This window comes from Sphaerodactylus townsendi, linkage group LG16 (assembly GCF_021028975.2).
Source record: "Sphaerodactylus townsendi isolate TG3544 linkage group LG16, MPM_Stown_v2.3, whole genome shotgun sequence".
NCBI classification, from domain to species: Eukaryota; Metazoa; Chordata; class Lepidosauria; order Squamata; family Sphaerodactylidae; genus Sphaerodactylus; species Sphaerodactylus townsendi.
In genome coordinates, this window is record NC_059440.1 from 1,031,564 (window position 1) to 1,050,890 (window position 19,327).

Here is a 19,327-nt window from a genome sequence, read left to right on the forward strand (position 1 = left end):
CCCTTCCCCTCTCTTGCCTTCTGCTCCTGTCCTTGGTGGCCACTGGCAGGGCAGAAAGGGGGGAGATAAATTTGGTCCTTGGATAAATCTGTGGTGGGTGTGGAACACCGCCTGTGACGTTTTATTTTATTTATTTGCCAACTTCATGTACAGGCGGGGTGGGGGTGGGGGGCAAACAAGTAGCTTCACTGTTCTCCTCTCTTCTATTTTATTCTTAGGCCAAGAGGGTGTGATTGGCCCAAGGTCACCCCCCGACATTCCACCACAGAATTTGAGGGTCCAAACTGGAGAGTCCCGATTTCAATCATCCCAGCTACACAAAACTATAGAGCAAATGCAGGGACTGAATAAGGACACCAAAATGAATTGGGGGGGGGGGGCATTTTTGCTATGAGAAAAATCTAAAGAGTTTGGGAGCTACTCAAGAGCTTCAAACAGTGACCTTGGGCCAACTTTTGTCTCTCGGTCTGTCCTACCCCACAGGGTTGTTGTAATGGGGCAATGGGAGGAAGGCGCGGCTCGCTGCGGAAGCGCCGGTCAGCCCTTCAGCCGCGTCTGGCGGTGGGATGGAAGGCGGCCCCAGATCGGCCCGGACCAATCACGGAGCTCCACGTCAGCCTCGCCGGGGCCAGGCGCTTTGCCAGCCAGTCCTGCGTTTGATGCAACGCGGGGAGCTGCGGGACCCCCCGCCCCGCCCCTCCTCCTTCTCCTCCTCCTCCTGGGGGGCGACCTTGCGGGGTTTCCTGCTCCGGCCCCCGTGGCGGCCCGCGCAGCCCAGTCCCCCGCCGGGCCGCAGCCGCTTCCTGGGGGGAGATGCGGCCTCCCGCCTCCCAGCCGCGCCATTCCGGCCCCACCGCGCCTCCCCAGGCAGCCGGCCCCGTCCGCCACCGCCCGCCACCGCCGCTTTCTTCCTCGCTCCGAACAGCCCTGCCAGGTAGGCTAGCGGCGGATCGCGGGGGAGGGGGAGGGAGCGGCCTCTTCCTTGCCCATCCCGCCCGCCCCCTCCCCACACCCCGACCGGGGCTTCTGCGGAGCCGGGAGGCAGCGGGCCTGAGCGCGGGGGGGGGGCGCCCGTGGGGGGGGGGTCCACAAAGCCGGGCGGGGAGACTTGGGGGCCACAGCGCCTGGGGCCGCGAGATCCCCCCTTCCCTCCGCCGGGCCCGGGGTGGAGAGGAGGCCTTGCGGTGGCCAGGGCCGCTGGGGACCCCTTCGCGGCCTGCGCAGCCTCGGTCCGGGCAGCGGGAGGCGGGCTCTCCCCGGGGGGCCGTGCCCGGCTTCCTCCCCCTCCCTCTCCGCCCGCGGTTCGGCTCCCGGCAAGAACCTTCATGGCTCAGGCCCGCAGGAGCAGCCGGGCGGCGGCGGCGGCGGCGGCGGCGGGGCGGGAGGGAGGGAGAAGAGCTGTGGCGGAGGGGAGGGGAGGGGAGGGGAGGGGAGGGGGTCAGCGCCGCGCAGGTGTCCGCAGAAGGAGGGGTCGGAGCCGCGCTGCTTTGGAGCTGTGCGGGCAGCAGGACCGGAGCCGGAGCGGCTGACTCCCCTCCCCTTTGCTGTCGCCGGTTGGTGTCCTTCGCCCCTGGCCTTGGCTGCTGCAGGCCCTTGTGCTGCTCCGGCAGCGGGGGGGGGGGGTCTTCTGCCAGTTCTCCAGACTCGTTTTGCGGGGCTCGGGGTGGGGCGGGGGCGGGGGCGGGGGCGGGGGGGGCGTTCTCTGGCTCTGAGGGCAGCAGCTGCTGCTGTTTCTAGCCCTGGTGCTGAAAGTGGATTCCCATCCGGGTCACACAGTCCTGTGCATGTTCGGTGGAATTTGCTCCCAAGCATGATTGAATGATTTCTCTATAATCTGGATAACCGGGTTTGATTCCCCCTCCTCCATATAAACTGCAGGCTCTTATCTGATGAACCAGATTTGTGTCCCCACTCCTCCTCCACATGAAGCCTGCTGGGTGACCTTGAGCCAGTCACAGTTCTCTCGGAACTTTCCCAGCCCCACCTACATCACAAGGTGGCTCTTGTGGGGAGAGGGAGGGAAAGGAGTCTGTCGGCTGCCCTGAGTCTCCTTACAGGAGAGAAAGACAGGGAATCAGTCTGCAGTTCTCTTCTTCAGTGTCTTCAGTTCTCTTCCTGAATGTTGGTTCAACAAGGAGAATTTCTAGAATTATTTTTAGAATTGGACCATGTGCAATTTTGCTGCATTTTCTCCATTCTTCCAATATTTGAAAAACAGAACCAGCAGTATATTAACTGCAAGCTTTAATGAAACGTGGCACAAAAGCAGTATAGACAGGATCATAAGATGGTTGCATCGAGATCTTTGCTACGCACTGTGCTCATGATGCACGTGTGCAGTTCTGTGCTCTTAGCAAACACTAGAGAAAAGAATCTCAATGCAACTACGTGTGGTTTTACATGGAGCTTGTATCCTGCAGCATTCGGCCAGGCTCACGTGCCCAGCACTAGTGGGTGTGCGTTGAGGGAGATGCAAGGGAACCAAAAATCCTTGGGTCCCAGAAAGGCGTGCGGCACATCATCCTTGGAAACTGAATGGGAATTCCCAGATGGGACTTCTCTTGGGAGCCCTTGAGCTTCATGAAAGGGAGTATGCTCTAGAGCAGGGGTAGGGAACCTGCGGCTCTCCAGATGTTCAGGAACTACAATTCCCATCAGCCTCTGTCAGCATGGCCAATTGGCCATGCTGGTAGGGGCTGATGGGAATTGTAGTTCCTGAACATCTGGAGAGCCGCAGGTTCCCTACCCCTGCTCTAGAGTCAAGTTAAGAACAGGGAGATCTGGGTTCAAGTCCCCAGTCAGCTGTGAAGTGTGTGGGCTGACCATCCACCAGTCATGCTCTCTCAGCCTACCCTACCTCACAGAACTGTTTGGAATGCGTTCTCCCCATCCACATGTGCCACTAGTCCTGAGCTCCACGTGAATGTGCTTAAGACAGAAAGCTGCAGCAGGGCTCTGTGCAGAACTCCGGCCACTGCGCAAATGCTGGTTCTGGTGTTCCTGCACACATCGCTATGCTGTACCAGTCACAGAAATGTGCAGCAATTAGGAGAAACTGCACGGGGAAAGGCAGGCTGTGAGTTAGAAGTGAAGTGGAAACAGCACTGAAGCCATGTCTGTTCCCCGTAGGTGCCAACTGTTAATGTTGTTGCAATGGAGACTCTGTCCCTGGAGCACCAGATCCAGAGCGTGCAGAGACACATCGCCTTCCTGAAGAAGGAGCAGATGGGCCTCCTCCACGACCTGCACTTGGAGATCCTTCGTTTGCAGAAACACTGCACAGGTCAGTCCCAGAGGGCACGGCTGGCCCCGCTCCAGCTACCAGCCCTCAGAGCTGACTTCTGCACAGATGCCGAGTAATTTCATCTTTTTGTTAACAAACTGCAGTCTTACGAAAGAGGATAAGTTCTCAATGATAATGCATTCATATCACAAATATCACATGTAGCCATCTAATATGTATGTTTGGTTGGCAAGCGAGTTTTCATTATGAGATTCACAAATTGACCAAATCTTCAGTATAATTTCTCCCAACTTCACAAACATCCTATAAACTTGAAAATTCCACTCATTCTGTTCCTCCCCACCTCATTTTAGAGGATTGCTCAAGGTCCCGCTAGGCCAAGAGTCCCATCCTTGTGGAACCCGTGAGCACTTTTTTGCAACTGTGTAGGTAGCAGCAGCATGAAATGGGTCCCAGGGGGTCTCAGGTCAGACTCAAGATAATGGCCAGTATAAAGGCCAAGCATCCCCTCCTGTGATAAAAACAGCTGTTTCTGAAGAGGTGTTCTTTTATCCTGGCACAGAGGTGAGGCTTCCTGGGGGTTCTTTCTGAAGCACCCCCTCTTCTAGTGGGATGGAGAAAGGGCAAGAGGAAGTGGCTTTGAGGAAGAAGGACATGATGAGTGTCAGGAAACAAGACACGGAAGGGCGCCCAAGAGTATTGCTCTGGGGATCACTGTGACATTATGCAGGGGATAGATGTAGGCCAGGCATGAGGGGAAACTCGCAAGCTCTAACAGTTGGTCAGCACAAAAGCAGATTGTCTTTGGGAGGATTCTAGAATTTGCCTCTCTGAAGAATTTGAAGGAATGATTGGAGAAGCATCTGCCACGAACCTTTAGGGATGTGCTTTCGCATTCCAGATCTGCTTTTGGACTGGTAATTCAAACAAAGCAGAGATGAAAAAGCACATTTGTTTTTAAAGCATGATGATACAGTTACATGATGGTGGGACCCTGGCCAAATTTGATTTGCATACAATCCACTTTTTTAAAAAATCTTTCTTTCTGTGTGTTTATGTGTGATCTCAAACAGGATGAAAACAAAGAACACATGTGAGCATTTTATTAATCTGACAATCCCGTGCCAGATCACAGGAGGGAGTGGCTGTGGGGGTGGAGGGGGTCTGATTAAAATCCTGCCTATTCAAAGAGGATTATTCTGCTGTGCTTGGTCTCACCTCTGTCTTCACTGCTGCTAGCTGATCTCATTTGTTTCAGGGTTGGGAGGAGGGACAACTGTACTTCCAGCTCAGCTGCAGAAGAGACACGGAGAGCCAGCATGAAATTTACTTGTTGCTGTTAAAAAGAGAGCAGCCAGCAACTGAAAACAAAAACAGCAATTGTAGGAATAAAGTGGCTAAAAGGGAATGTGGGAAATAGTGGCTAGTTAGTTTTGGAATGTGTTGGTCTCAAACTGTGGAGTAATTCTCCACTATGGGGGCCTGTCATACCAGGAACTGGGCCAGAGAAGTTGGGGGCCCTGATGGTAGCTTGTGTCTTTGTCCACAAAACCAAGGTCTGGGACTTCCAAAGATCCACATTGCATTTGTGGGGGTGGCTGCACTCCTATTGCTTCAAAACCACCATTTTGTTTTTGAAGGAGGAAATTCAAATAACTCTCTTGCTTCTTTCTAATGATTTCTAGTTCCTTAATTTCTGAGTCATTTTTACTCATGGAGTGAAATTCCTGTTCCATCCCCTTTTGGAGGGGGGTATGTATAGGCACAGTTTTCACTTGTCCCAATCCCTGTGTCTGGCTGAGGATTGATACTTCTAGACCCAGTTGAGTTGGAGTGAAAATGGTAGAGTGCATGACTTCCCGGTGATCTGGGACTTGGGGTAATCGGGAGAGTGCATCTGCCAGGAAATTTATCTTCCCTGGGAAGAAATGAAAGGTGACATTTGTAGAAAAAAATCCACCCACCATAGTTGTTTAGCATTTAACTTGCTTGGGCTTTTTAGAGCCAGGAGGTTTTTGTAGTCTGTCCAGACCTCAAACAGGTGTTTTGCCCCCTCTAACCAACGTCTCCAGGCTGCTAATGCTTTTTTTATGGCTCCCGTTTCCTTATCCCCCACTGTCCACTTCTGACCCTGTGAATTTCTTTGAAAAATAGGCACAGGGGTGCAATTTCCCATCCTCCCCGTTCTGGATTGGGTGCAGCTCCCATTGCCACATCTGAGACATCCACAGGGACTATGAACGGCTTTTCGGGGTCCACATGCCAAAGGATGGGCTCGGATGTGAAGGCTTTTTTCAGTTTGTCAAAAGCGGTTTGGCAAGCCTTATCCCAAAGTAACCTAGCTCCCGGTTTACTCTTTGGGGCCCTTTCCCTTTAGTTTTCAGGAGATTAGTCAAAAGAAGGGTTATTTCTGCGAATCCTGCAACAAAATCTCTGTAAAAGTTGGCAAACTCCAGGAATGACTGCAGCTGTGTCCGTGTCTGGGGGGGCCTCCCATCCCTCAACATCCCATACTTCTTGGGTGCTGTGTGGTTTCCGGGCTGTAGGGCCGTGTTCTAGCAGCATTCTCTCCTGACGTTTCGCCTGCATCTGTGGCTGGCATCTTCAGATCCTCTATCAGATCCTCTGAAGATGCATTCAGCCACAGATGCAGGCGAAACGTCAGGAGAGAATGCTGCTAGAACACGGCCATACAGCCCGGAAACCACACAGCACCCAAGTGATTCCGACCGTGAAAGCCTTCGACAATACATTATCCCATACTTCGTTGGGATCCATTTCCAACCCCTTCGGTATCTGAGGAAATCCAGTTTATCCCTATGAAATTCACACTTGAACAATTTGACATATAATTGGTTAGACATGAGCCTTTTTAACACCTCCCGCACCAATTTCACATGGTCTTCCATGGTTTCCGCATATATTAGCGCATATACCACCATCCCCTTGAACAATGGGTAGTGCATGATTTCATAAATCAAGTTCATGAAGACACCCACAGCCCCACTCAACCCAAACAGCATAACCAGATATTCAAATTGACCACAGTGGGTGTTGAATGCAGTCATCCATTCTTGCCCTTCTGCAGTTCTGACCCGATAATATGCTTCCTGTAGCTCCAGTTTAGTAAAAAAAAATCTGCCCTTGGGGCAGGCTGCCCAATAAATCCTTAATCAAGGTTAGGAGATATTTGTTGCACATTGAAATTGCATTGGCATTGAGAAAATCAGAAAAGCTAAAGCTCAGAGCTTATACTTGCCAGTGAAGTTAAAAACAATTTTAAAAGGCTTTTTTGGTTATGTCTGTAGCAAAAAGAAGAAAAAAGGATACGATAAGGTCACTGCATGGAGAAGATGGGGACGGAGAAAAGGCAGAACTACCTAACACCTTCTTTGCCTCGGCCTTCTCCCAAAAAGAAAACAGTGATCAACCAGGGGGAAATAGAACAAAAGATGGAGTAGGAGAAATTCAGCACAGAATAAACAAAGGAATACCTGACTCCAATCTCCAGGGCTTGATGAACTACATCCCAGGAAATGAAAAAAAATGGCAGAAGTAATCTCAGAACCACTTGCTATAATCTTTGAGAACCCCTGGAGAACAGGAGAAGTCCCAGTGGATTGGAGAAGGGCTAATGTTATCCCCATCTTCAAAAAGGGAAAAAAAGGAGGACCCTAATAATTACTGTCCAGTCAGCCTGACATCAGTACCAGGAAAAATTCTGGGGTAGATCATTAGACAGATGGTCTGCCAGCACTTAGAAGGGAATATTGTGATCACAAAAAGTCAGCATGGGTTTCTGAAAAACAAGTCATGCCAAACCAATCTTATCTCTTTTTTTTATAAAGTGACGAGCTTGGTAGACCAAGAGAATGCTGTGGACGTAGTATACCTTGATTTTAGTAAAGCTTTTGACAAGGTGCCCCATAATATTCTTGCAAGCAAGCTAGTGAAATGTGGACTAGACAGTACTACTATTAGATGGATTTCTAATTGGTTGACTGACCAAACTCATTAATGGCTCATCCTCATCCTGGAGACAAGTGACTAGGGGAGTGCCACAGGGTTCTGTCCTGAGCCCAGTGCTATTCAATATTTTTATCAACGACTTGAATAATTGAATAGAGGCCATGCCAATCAAATGTGCAAATGACACCAAATTAGGAGGGGTAGCTAATACCCCAGAGGACAGAGTCAGAATTCAAAATGACCTAGACAGATTAAACAGTTGGGCCAAACAAACAAAATGAGTTTGAACAGAGATAAATGTAAGATACTACACTTAGGCAGAAAAAAATGAAATGCACAGATATAGGATGGGTGACACCTGGCTTGACAACACTACATGCAAAAGGGATCTGGGAGTCTTAGTCAGAGGTATAGCTATAATGGGGACATCTGGGCACAAATGTCCCGGGCGCCCATCATTGGCAGCATGGAAAAATGTGGGCTCATTTCTAATTTTTTTGGTATTTTTAATGTTTTTACTTTGTCGGCCAGCAGGGGGTGCAGTTTTTAGGCTAGTGGCACCAAAACTTCAGGCTATCATCAGGTGACACTCCTGAAGATACCACCCAGGTTTGTTGAAGGTTGGAGAAGGAACATAACTTTGGACCCCCAAAAGGAGTGCCCCTATCCCCCAATGTTTCCAATGGGAGCTAATAATAGATGGGGCTACCCTTTTGAGGGTCCATAACTGTGGACCCCCTGAACCAAACTTCACTAAACCTGGGTGATTTCATCAGGAGAGTCTCCTGCTGATACCACCCAGGTTTGCTGAAGGTTGGTTCAGGGGGTCCAAAGTTATGTTCCTTCTCCAGCATCTCTCCCCCCATGACCTCCTCCACTCAGAGCTTCAGTTTAGTCCCAGGCCAAAAGGCCCGGTGGGAAGGAGTGCGCCCAATCCGCTCCCAGTGGAATGATCTTGATGGGATCTCTTCCACTGTCATTTGGGGCACCCCTCTCCAGGCCCCCTTGTGGGGATCGCTGACAGCCCAACTGTCCACAGCTGAGGCCCCAGTGCTGCCGGTAGCCTTATCAGCAGAGTTTAAAGCGGAGCTACTCTGGTAAGATGAGAAGGTCTATAGTCTTCTTGCACTCACTGCAGCCTTCTACCACTCTTGGAAAAGAATACTCTTCACGCAAGGTGTTCTTTCTATAGGAAGGTTTTACTTTAGCAGTTGCAAGGTTACACAGGTCTATACTATACAAGATTATAAGACTATACAGAACTCTTCAGCAAGAACAAAGTTTAACACACACACTCTGAACTTAGACTCTATCTGAACTTAGCATATACAATGAAATGGTTCTTATACATCCAACAAGGATATTTTCCCCCGCCCTGGCAACAGCCTCTCATTGGTCTAGAGTAGGAACTCAGGTTTCCAGATGTTCAGGTCCAATTCCCATCAGCCTGTCAGCATGGCCAATTGGCCATGCTGGCAGGGGCTGATGGGAATTGTAGTTCCTGAACATCTGGAGAGCCGCAGGTTCCCTACCCCTGGTCTAGAGTCACAGTTGAACTCACCAATCATATTAAAGGTCTACTGTTGCTACTTCACCCTTCTCCGGCCTTGCTGTTGACAAACTACTGCTGATTAGAAGATGAACCTTTTGTGAACCTTTCTTCTTTTATCATGACAAGCCATCCATAGTAGTGGGAATGGAAGTTGGTTCAGGGCTCCAGCAGAACTGGCGTAATGTTAGGTCTTCAACCTTAAGCCAATACATGGATTCTGTAGCGTTGATCAGTAGTGTTTATTGATGTGGCATTCAACCACCAAAGCTTGGCAAAGCCCGTTCTGACAGATTCGGTGTCGGTCTCCTCCGACTGGCAGGAGTTCTGCAGGTGTCTCTGGCAGAGACTCTGCACTCTGGCTCCCACCTGTCCTTTCGCTAGAGACAACCTGGAGCTTTCTGCCTTCAAAGCAGATGCTGTCTTGGCTACTCCCTGAAGAAAGCTGCCCTGCACAAAGTCCAACCTTGACGTGCTTGACTGTTTGTTTTAATATGAAGGAACCAGGAAGTGGCCCTCTGCCTTCCTTCATCACCTACACTCAGATGGAGGTCAGAGAGGCCTGTGCAGTGTGCTTGTTCTGCATGTAGGAATCAGCTTTGAGACCCCAAAGAGATTGTATTCCCTGAGCAATCAAAAGGAAATTGGCCAGCTTCTCCCACACTTTATCAGCCTACCCAATATCAGCCTCTCCAGTAGCAGGGTGGGTTTTCCCCCAGAAGATAATTACTGTTAACAATGTTAGAATGAGTCATTGATTGGAATGGGGCTGACACATTCAAGGCAGAACTTGAAACTCCTCCGTCCCCCTTTGTCAGCCTTGGCACAACAAATAATTTCTCCTTCCACCCTGCCCTCCTCCATCATCTTGTTATTTCAGAAGATAATTAGCATATCCCAGTTGTTTGTGGAGAGCAACAGAGGAGTGTGACTCTTGCAAAGGGATGATGGAGCTCCCTCTCACGCAACTGGGACTTTGGGGGGGTTAATGCTAAGGCCCACTGATGAGCATGCTCTGTTTTGTCTGTGAATTCAATCAGTGTAAGGCTGGACACACTCAAACAAAGTCGACTTATAAACAAAGGAACAAACTTTATTGAATTATGTTGCCCTAACTACAGGGTGCTGGAACTGAGGGTTCTTGCCCTCCGTTCCAGTATATATAAGGTGTGTGAGTGGGCGGTTCTTCGTTGTGGCGGGAACTTGAAAGTTTGGAGAAACGAAACTTAGTCCTGACAATCAGGAAATACAGCACAGCATTTCTGCAAGGGAGGCACCCCAGAGAGTGGATCTGATGCAGAGGGTCTCCTAAACAGAGAATTCCAGTCTCATGTCTCATACTTTATTCAGTGTAAGTTCAAGCAAACTATGCACATCTAGCACAGATGTGCAGAAACCACACTGGCAGTTAGTGGAACAGAACTGCTTTTGCCACCCATCTCAGCACCTCCTTGTCAGCTTACAAGCATGTGAGCTCAAACCCACGGAGAGCGTTGGCCTCTCTAGTTTAGCAAGGTCTGTTCTGATTGGCTGCAGATCAGAGGCAAAGAGAAAGGTCTTGTCCCACCAGTGTATATCTCTTAATGGCAAATGCCAAGGATCGATCGAGCCAGGGACATTTCTTTTAAAGTGACACAGGATTTTTTGGGGTGGGGGAGGGGGGAAGCATGGGCCACTTTTCACACACACACACCCTGCTATTCCTTTCTCCGCAGCCATTGAAAAAAGTCCTTGTTGCTTTAAAGTTAAGCTTAACTACTTCCAGGCAAGCAGCGGCCAGGAGGAGACTGGAGGTGGGGACAGATCAGGAAAAGAACCCCCTCCTTGGACTATCCCCCCCACCCCCGTTTCCTCCCAGCCACAGCGCAGCTCACTCGCCCAACAGTTCATTATGCTTAATTTTTAAGCAGCTGCAGCCTGCGGAGAGGCGACAACAGGGGGCAGGAGTGGGAGGACTTGTCAGAATGTTCCTAGTTGCGGGGGGGGGGGATGCTCAGGGGGAGGGATGCTTTTCTCCCTTTCTGGCCAGTTGGTTGGGGGCCTGGTGTAGCTCAATTGTCTTATCTGTGTGAAATGTTTTCTGTCTTTTGAACTTTTGCTTTGATCTGGTGGGAACGGGGTTGGCACCTTAGCCAAGAGCGGCGGGGGGGGGGGGGGACGGGAACTTACACCAAAGCTTTGCTTGTGATCTCCAGAATCCTCAATCGGATCATTAGCATGCCTAATAAATAATAAAGGCTACAGTTAAATTTCTACGGTTTCTTTGTTTTGGACTGAAGTTTGACAGTTCTCCAGGTCCTTGCTCCTAGGGTGGGCGGCAAGGAAGCTGGTAGCTGAACACGCCCCTGATGTGACTCAGAGAGTTGTGCCTGGGGTTTTCGCCCACTCCACCCCCGTCCTATTTTCAGCTGCAAAATGTTGAGGAGTATGGGATCTTGCAGCTGAAGGAGCACCACAGGGTCCTGCAGACCGGAGTCCACCCGAGGGCACCACGGAGGCCACTGTAGTGTCTCATGCCACCCCAAAGCAAAAGGCTTTCCATCTTGGCTTTCCTTCACCTCACTGAAGCAGCAGGTGCTTTGGAAATCCGGGGGGGGGGGCACCATGCTTCAGACAATTTCTGGGTCTGCAGGGTGCACCCATTTGGAAGCAGCTCCCTCCTTTACAGATGGATGCTTGCAGCCTCCCAATGGTTTGTAATCCCCCCGCCCCCCGCACACAGCAGCCGTTTTGTGATTGGCTGCACTTCTTGTGGCTCCTGCTGTCAGGACCATGCCTGTCAATGCCTTGATGTCTTGCTGTGTGTGATTTGCAAATGTTTCCCCATTTCCCTCTTCCTGGCAATCTCCTGGCGCCAGTCCACCTTCAAAGAGGTGTGAATGGTTCCCAGGTTCTTTGAAGCTCTGTAGTGTAACTGTAGTAGAAATAGTAGTGGACTTTTGGTATGGGGCGAAAAGGGGGGGGGTAAAGGTTATAGGTCCTGGATCTGAGCTCTCTAGCTCAGATCCTGCTTTGCATTGTTACTCTTCGGTTACCTTTGCATTGTTACTCTTCGGTTACCTGGAATAAACTGTCTTAGAACATTTCTATGGTCTCTGTTATTTCCATGTTCGAGAGTCTGACATTTAGCAGGATCTCCCAGTTTGACCCGCACTCGGATCCGTGGCCAACACGGATGGAGCTACAGGTGGGCCCCTTTCTGGCAAAGCTGATGAGGGAACAGTAGTAGATAAATCACAAAATAAATAAATAAATAAATAAATCACATAATAAATAAATAAATAAATCACATAATAAATAAATAAATAAATAAATAAACAAACAAACAAACAAACAAACAAACAAACAAACAAACAAACAAACAAACAAACAGGGCAAGTTCCAGACAAGGACGAGACCCCCCGCAACCCGGACTTAGGAGTTGAGGAGAAGGATGCCCTCGTCCCCGACTGACACGATGCTCACTTGGGTGCTGTGCGAAGCACCGATAGTGAGGCAAGCATGGGATCGCCCTATCTTGGGCCCCCTCTTGGCGGCTGTGCTGGGGAGCCAAGGCGGCTGGGCGGCGTGAGTCCACTTGGCTCACACAACCCATGGACCAGGACATTTACTCGGACTGGGACCCGGCGGCACAAAACAAGTGGTCGCAGGTCCAGGCCCTGAGCGAGGCGCGGTGGCCTGGCGGCGGGAGCAAGACGAGATGCGGCAGGAGTTACACTTCCTATGGTGCAACATGGAACTCCTCTTTGCCTGCGCCAAGGCGGCAGAGCGGGATCGCCAGGATCCACCACAGCTGCCTCCGCTGCCACCTCCAGAGGTGGGCAACCCCCCAATGACGTGCCGCCCGGGCAGCCGGTGCCGCCGGGCCCGCCCAGGTCACAGCTGTCGCTGTCCCCCGCAGCAGCGGCGGTGTTTGAAGGCCCGTTTCGACGGGACGACGGAGAAGTTGCCCTACTTCCTCGTGCAGGTCGAGGCGCATATGGAGAAGTATGATGGTGACTACGAGGACAAGGTTGAGCAAGTACATGAGGTGGGGGCCCTCCTGGGGCGGCGGTGGCCGGCTGGTACATGGGACTTTACTAAGGTCACCAGCTGCCTTCCCCTGGGCTTCTCATGTTAGCACTGCGGCGGCAGTTTGAGGATTCGTTCGAGGAGGAGAAGGCCCGTGCCAGGTTGTGGCAGATTCTGCAAGGGTCCCAATCCGTGAGTGAGTACATCTCAGAGTTCCACCAGCTAGCTGGGGTGGTCCAGGACTGGCCGGAGCAGGTGGAGATCCACTTCTTCCGAGAGGGGCTTCCCCCAGAGGTGGCACAGTGGGCCATGATGACTGCTTTCCATTGTTACTCTTCGGTTACCTGGAATAAAATGTCTTAGAACATTTCTACGGTCTCTGTTATTTCCACGTTCGAGAGTCTGACACCTGCTACCTTTTCTCAAAGTTCTAAAAGAGCCCATAAAATCAACAAGCTCGGGGATGTGATCCCATCCTAAAGAGACAAAATCTTAACGTTGAAAGTTTGACACACGCACCCCCCCCCCCAACGCACTTCCCAGTTCAAAGTCTCATGGGTGGATCTGACCAGCTTACTTCATTTTAGCAGAGACCCCACCCCTCAGTGGGAGATGCACCTGCTCCTCTCACATTCAGTCCCTGACATCTTAAGTTAAAATCATTAACAACTGAATCTCCAGCTAATTAATACAGGCACCAAAAAGCCACAATGTTGTGGTAGTTTGGAAAATTAAATCTCTTGCAGTTGGGAATTATTTTGAGATAGCCAACTTCTGAGTCTAGATTTTGCCATTACTGACGTCCTCCCTTCTGCTGTACATTTCTGCTAAACAGGTAAAGTGTCCTGAAGGGTTTCAGACGGCTGCGTCACTTCTAAATCAGGAGTTATTTTAGCTGCAGGAAGGGGGAAAAGAAGGCCGTTGATCTTGATTTCCTAGGGAGGTAACAAGGTAGACTGGAATGACAGCCTGGGCTCCTTTATTTCTGCAACAATTATTTTTATCAAATGATCCTCCAGGGAAAAGTAAGGACAGATGAAGAGATAGACCTAGTAATTTGTCTCCCAAATGAGCAGCAATATGTAGCCCAGCAAACTACAGTCCAGCGAGACAGATCTGGTCCATGGGAGCTTTTCGTCTGGCCTTCAAGCTGCTTACCAATTTGTCGGAAGAATCAGCCAGCCTGATCACAAATCAGCTAATGGGCTAATGGTCCCAAAATGTTCTTGAAGTGCATGAGAGTGGGAAAGCAGGCTCACTTTGGAGCAAGATCACTCTGATCCTGGCTAGAGTTCTCCTAGCATTACAACTCATCTACAGGCAATGCATTTCCCTGGTGGAAATAGCAGCTTGTTAGGTATACCATAGAGTCTAGGAGAAAGAGAATTCCTGGAGTAACATTATACTCCTGCAGAGCTTCTTCTAATCTCCTTCTATCTTTCTAAAATCTACCCATCACCACCTCCAAATCTCCCACTGTGTCCCAAGCAAATAGGCCACAAGACTTGTTTACTCCTGTTTGTTAACATTACCTTGAAAACACCAGAACTAACCACAAAGGACAGAGTAAGGCCTGATTCACACATGCATGGAGGAGATGGGTACCCCTAAGACCCAGAAGATACCCACTTTTTGCCCATCTTGGAAGGAGAATAGAGGAGATTTAGGTGTGTCCCCAGCCCTATTTCTCCTCTGTCTTTAGGGGCAAGTATCGTTCCTTTGACAAAAACAAGCAGAGCTGTACTAATGGGAAGGGCAACCATCAACTCTGAGTCCTGTCCTTCAGGACCTGTAGTATGAACTGATGATTTGTTTGTTTATGTTTGTTTAATGCAGGTATTAGTTGCCAGTCTGCCTTCAGGGACTCCAAACTGCTTATGATGTAAATAAAACAATGATTACTTAAAACACATAAGAGAGTACAGTGTAAACTCTTAGGATCCCGCCCGCCTTTTGCCAACAAATTGTAGCCAACTAATGGCAACCCCATAACATTTTCAAGGCAAGAGACATTCAGAGTCTGTTTGCTGTTGCCTGCCTCTGCACAGTAACCCTCCTTCGCTGCCTCGATCTGACAAGATTGGGCTGGGCTTTCCAGGTTAGGGCCAGGTAAGATTACCAATAAATAAAAACTAAGTTAGTCAAATGCAGTCCTAAATAGAACTGTCATCAGCTGCCTCCTGGGAATCAAGAGCGAGGGGGCCAAGGACGTCTCCCTGGAGAGATTGTTCCATAATCATGGGATTGTCACCAAAAAGGCCCTCTCTTGTGTAACCTCCGAATGAGCTGCTTTGATTGATGGGACAGACAGGAGACCCTTTCCCTATGCTCTTAATTCCTGGGCAGGAACATATGGGAGAAGATGGTCCTTCAGATGCCCTGTGTAACGTAAGGCACTATATAGGAAGGATCCCCGGTAGTTGGTTTTAAGGAACCCTTCCTATTACTTAAGTTGTTTTGTTCTTCGCCACCAAAAATAAGTTTTCTTTCTTTATATATAGCCCACTCAATACTGATTTTTAACGGCCACCACCTCCCTTTTGTTTGGGAAACACACAGACACTGACAGACAAATAATAAAGACTGGAGCAGGTTTTGACAGAACAAAACTTAAAACTTTTATTTCTGGCTTCACAAAGGCTTCTCAGGTAAACTGGAGAGGAAATAAGCGTATTGGTTGCAGAGAAAGTTTGTTTAAGCTTAACGGTTGCAGAGTAAGTTTGTTTCTTAAAAGATGTTACTTTGGAGGTTTTACACTCACTCTTAAAACCAAAGTTTTCAGTCCGCTGCACCTCACCACAAAAATGAAACACCCAGTCTACGCCCAGTGGGATTCAGGAATAACAGCCTCCCTCTCCCACACTCCCAAAATTGGCTTCTCTGCCCCAGGGACTGGGCCTCCCGAGACTGATGTTCACTGTGGAGGACAGACCTACAGAGGTTTAGAGAGGTTTCCCTCAAAAACAAAACACCTGAGGGCGGACACTCTCCTCCAAATCTCAGGGTTTTAGTTGGCTTAATAGCTTCCTCAGCTATTACTAAGCCACAGCAGTGAGAGTTCTGGTGGATTCTTCTCGCTCTGTCACCAAAAAGTACCCAAGGGCACACAAGCTCACACAGAGCCAAAAAGTCCAAAGACTCAAAAGAAAGAACCAAAGTTCAAGAACCCTTCAGCACTCTCGCTGACAGTATTTATAGTATCTCCGTTTTTTTTCTCTGGCCAATCAGGGCTGGCCAGGGCTTAACTCTTTCTAGGGCGGTTCCACCCTGTAACCTGAATGCAGGATAAGTGTATTCGTCACACCCTGGTTCCAAGCCGTTCAGCACAATAAAGGACAAAACCAACATCTTGAATCTGGATCTGTCGAACAACTGTCAGCTTCAGGCAGAACTTTCACATCACACCCAATTTTGGGCCAGCAATGCTTACGTCATATTTGGACAGCATATGCAATGGGAGATCCCCAATGTGGGTGCCAGAACACTTGCCAGTGTGTTTCCTGTCACCTGTTTGCTCTCCTCTGGAGCAAAAAGGCAATCTAGCGCTCCTACATCTCACTGGAGCAGGAGGAACTTGCAAAGAACTTAGGAAGCATAATCTCTGTGTCCTCGGGGAGCTTCCATTTGGAAATAGCTGCCCCCACCCTAGGAGGACACTTGGTTTGGAACCTCCATGTTTTGGCAGGTCATTCAGTGAAGGGCTGCACTGCCGCTATAAATGCGGTCAGTAACTTTTTCTATTCCAAAGGCCAGAGACATATTCCGTCTGTCTTAAAAGTCTTCTGAGCCAAAGTCCTGCAGCAACTCCTGTATGGGCCCCCGATATGGATTGCCGCCTGGAGAAACGCAGTAGAAAAGGCACAGTCAACTGGAACCACACATGTTCACCACCCAGATCCCATGGCTTATAAGCCCATGCTTTCACTTAGATTCTGGCCACATGTTACCCCAGCTGACCTGCAAGATTCAGAATGGTGGAACACAATCATGGGTAAACTCACCTTATTAGGTTTTTCCCTGGAGGAAGTAGCAAGAAATATACAGTCTAATTAAAAATAGACTACTTGATCAGGAGCAACAATATTTAATCAGCCATTCAACAGCATCATGCTCCCCATTACACCTGGGTATATCAATCCCGACATGGGCAAGATGGCCAATTATCTCTCTCAAATTTCAGATCCCAAACAACGCTGGGTTCTGGCTAGAGCCAGATGCAACGTCTTCTCCCCTGCCCTTTTACAAGGTCGGATTGAGAAGCTCTCCCTAATGGACAGAGTATGCCCACATTGTCCTACCGCGGTGGAAACACTGGAGCATATTGTATGTTACTGTCCGAAATATAATTCATAGAGGGAAGCTCTATTATCATCAATCCTGGGTAAAGCGTCTCCCAAAGTTTGCATGGTAAAACTATTTAATAGTAATGATCCTCTGATTTTAGAGAAAACAGCTTATTACTTGTTGCAGGTCAGGTCGCTAAGAGGGAATTAATAGCAAACATTATACCTGTTCTTGTTGTAATTTTATGTAGCATACTATGCCTAATAAAGATCTTTGAATTTGTAGCTCACAACATAAATAACAATGTATATAATTAAAAATAACTATATATATTTAGTTCACAACACATATATATGACAGCACTATATATATATGTGAGCATGTTCTTATGAACATGCTCTTATGAGAACTTGTGTGTGTTGTGCTGTCATATATATGTGTTGTGAACTATATATATATATATATATATATATATATATATATATATATATATATATATATATATATATATATATATATATATGAGAGAGAGAGAGAGAGAGAGAGAGAGAGTGAGTGAGTTCTAATGAGCATTTCTGGACCTGCAAAAGTCTAACTAATGACAGTAACTCTGTCCCTTTCTATTTGGGGGGTGCGGGTGGAAGTGGCATTAATCATTTCTTTTCAGCAAAATTGGTGGCTCATGATTTTTGCAACATTTTTACCTGATCACTTTTTTGTGTATACCCCCAATTTCTCCCACCAACCCCTCTCGAGAGAAGATAATTCCTACTATGGTGTTTTCCCTTATTTATGTATAGATTTAAAAGACATGTTATTTCCCTTATTTGTGTATAGATGTAAAAAAGGTTACAGAAAGAAAGTTGATTCCTTAGACCAGTGGTGGTGAGCCTATGGCACTCCAGATGTTCATGGGCTACAATTCCCATCAGCCCATGCCAGCATGGCCAATTGGTTGTAGTCCATGATCATCTGGAGTGCCATAGGCTCACCACCACGTCCTTAGACATATGGTATTGGAGCAGAGTTTTATGGATACCGCAGACTGTCTAAAAGACAAATAAGTATGTTCTAAATCAAATCAAGTCTAAGTTCTGAAGCCTGAAGCTCAAATGACTGAACTGAGGCTATTGCGTAAAACTTGAGCAAAGTGTGATTTTAAGTGTGCTGTTTGAGTCTAGGCATGACAGACTAGCAGGTGATTGAGGGTGCCAGGAAGTAGTTGCACAGGTTAAGCAGCTCAGGTGCCTGGGCAGGTGGTGCAAAATGACACAGGACCAACAGTGCAGAGGTCGGGCAGGTAACATCTGTAGGCAGAAGTCAGGATGTCCAGGGATCAAGACACATATCAGAAACATTGGCCCAGGCACACTGTACTTCTCCAGAAATCACACTTGTTCCACCCAGGCTGAGCCAGGCCCAGGACAAGCTTAAGCAAGAAGCCCTGCTGGTGGGCCAGGCGGGTAGAGACTTCTCACTCTCTCTGGGAGCAGGGCTTCTAGCACAGCCCTGTGCCACAATCAACAGTCCTGACACGAAAGCACTTCCAGCCTGTGCAAGCTGCAGCCTCCGTCTTTGTCTCCTTCTCGCAGCTGACTCATAACTCAGCCCCTCCGAATTTACTGATGGCTCTCCCAGCTGCAAGGGCATCAGGCTCTGCCTCAGCTTGCAGGGAAGGGCTTGGAGCTGATTCTGTTGCCTGCATCTCCTCATGAGGAGCCAGCTCGGGATCCGTGGTGCCTCCAGGTGCTACATCAGAGTCCTCGTCACTCAGGAACTGGCTCATGACACCAAGATGTCAACCTGCTTCCTTGTGAAAAGTCAAATGCAATAGATCTCCCCCCACCCCCTTTTGACAGGGGTGGTTTCTATATCCGTCCCAAGGCTGGAAAGAGATGAAAATCCTGGGTTATCATTTTTAGTAGCAACTTTTTCCTCTCTGAGTCACATTCATATTTTAAAAAAATCTTAATTCCAAGTGAGCTCATATATGGGAGAAGGCAGTCTTGGAGCTATCCTGGCTGCAGGCAGTTAAAGAGAATGTATCTTGCTTTTAAAGAAATATCAAGAAACGAATATAATTTGTTTATGTGTTTTGCTCAATTGTTTTACATAGGTGTATTTGTAAAGTTGTCTTAATGCTTTTGATAGTTTGCTGCCTTGCAGGCCCTAAGCTGAGTGGAAAGGTGGCACCCAAATGTTTTAAATACATAAAATAGTATTATGCAATCTATTGATCGCATTTATTTATGATGAACTGAGCACATTAC

At 48.5% G+C, this 19,327-nt stretch overlaps 1 protein-coding gene across 1 annotated transcript in view; it reads left to right on the forward strand.

Moving 5' to 3' along the window:
- The first annotated feature begins 667 nt into the window (after nucleotides 1-667).
- CCDC92B (coiled-coil domain containing 92B) overlaps nucleotides 668-19,327 on the forward strand; it is a 34,779-nt gene continuing 16,119 nt past the window's right edge. The window contains exons 1-2 of the mRNA XM_048518766.1: nucleotides 668-934; nucleotides 3,130-3,283. Of these exons, the coding sequence (XP_048374723.1) occupies nucleotides 3,154-3,283 (130 nt within the window). The 5' untranslated portion in view covers nucleotides 668-934; nucleotides 3,130-3,153. The remainder of the gene's footprint in view (nucleotides 935-3,129; nucleotides 3,284-19,327) is intronic.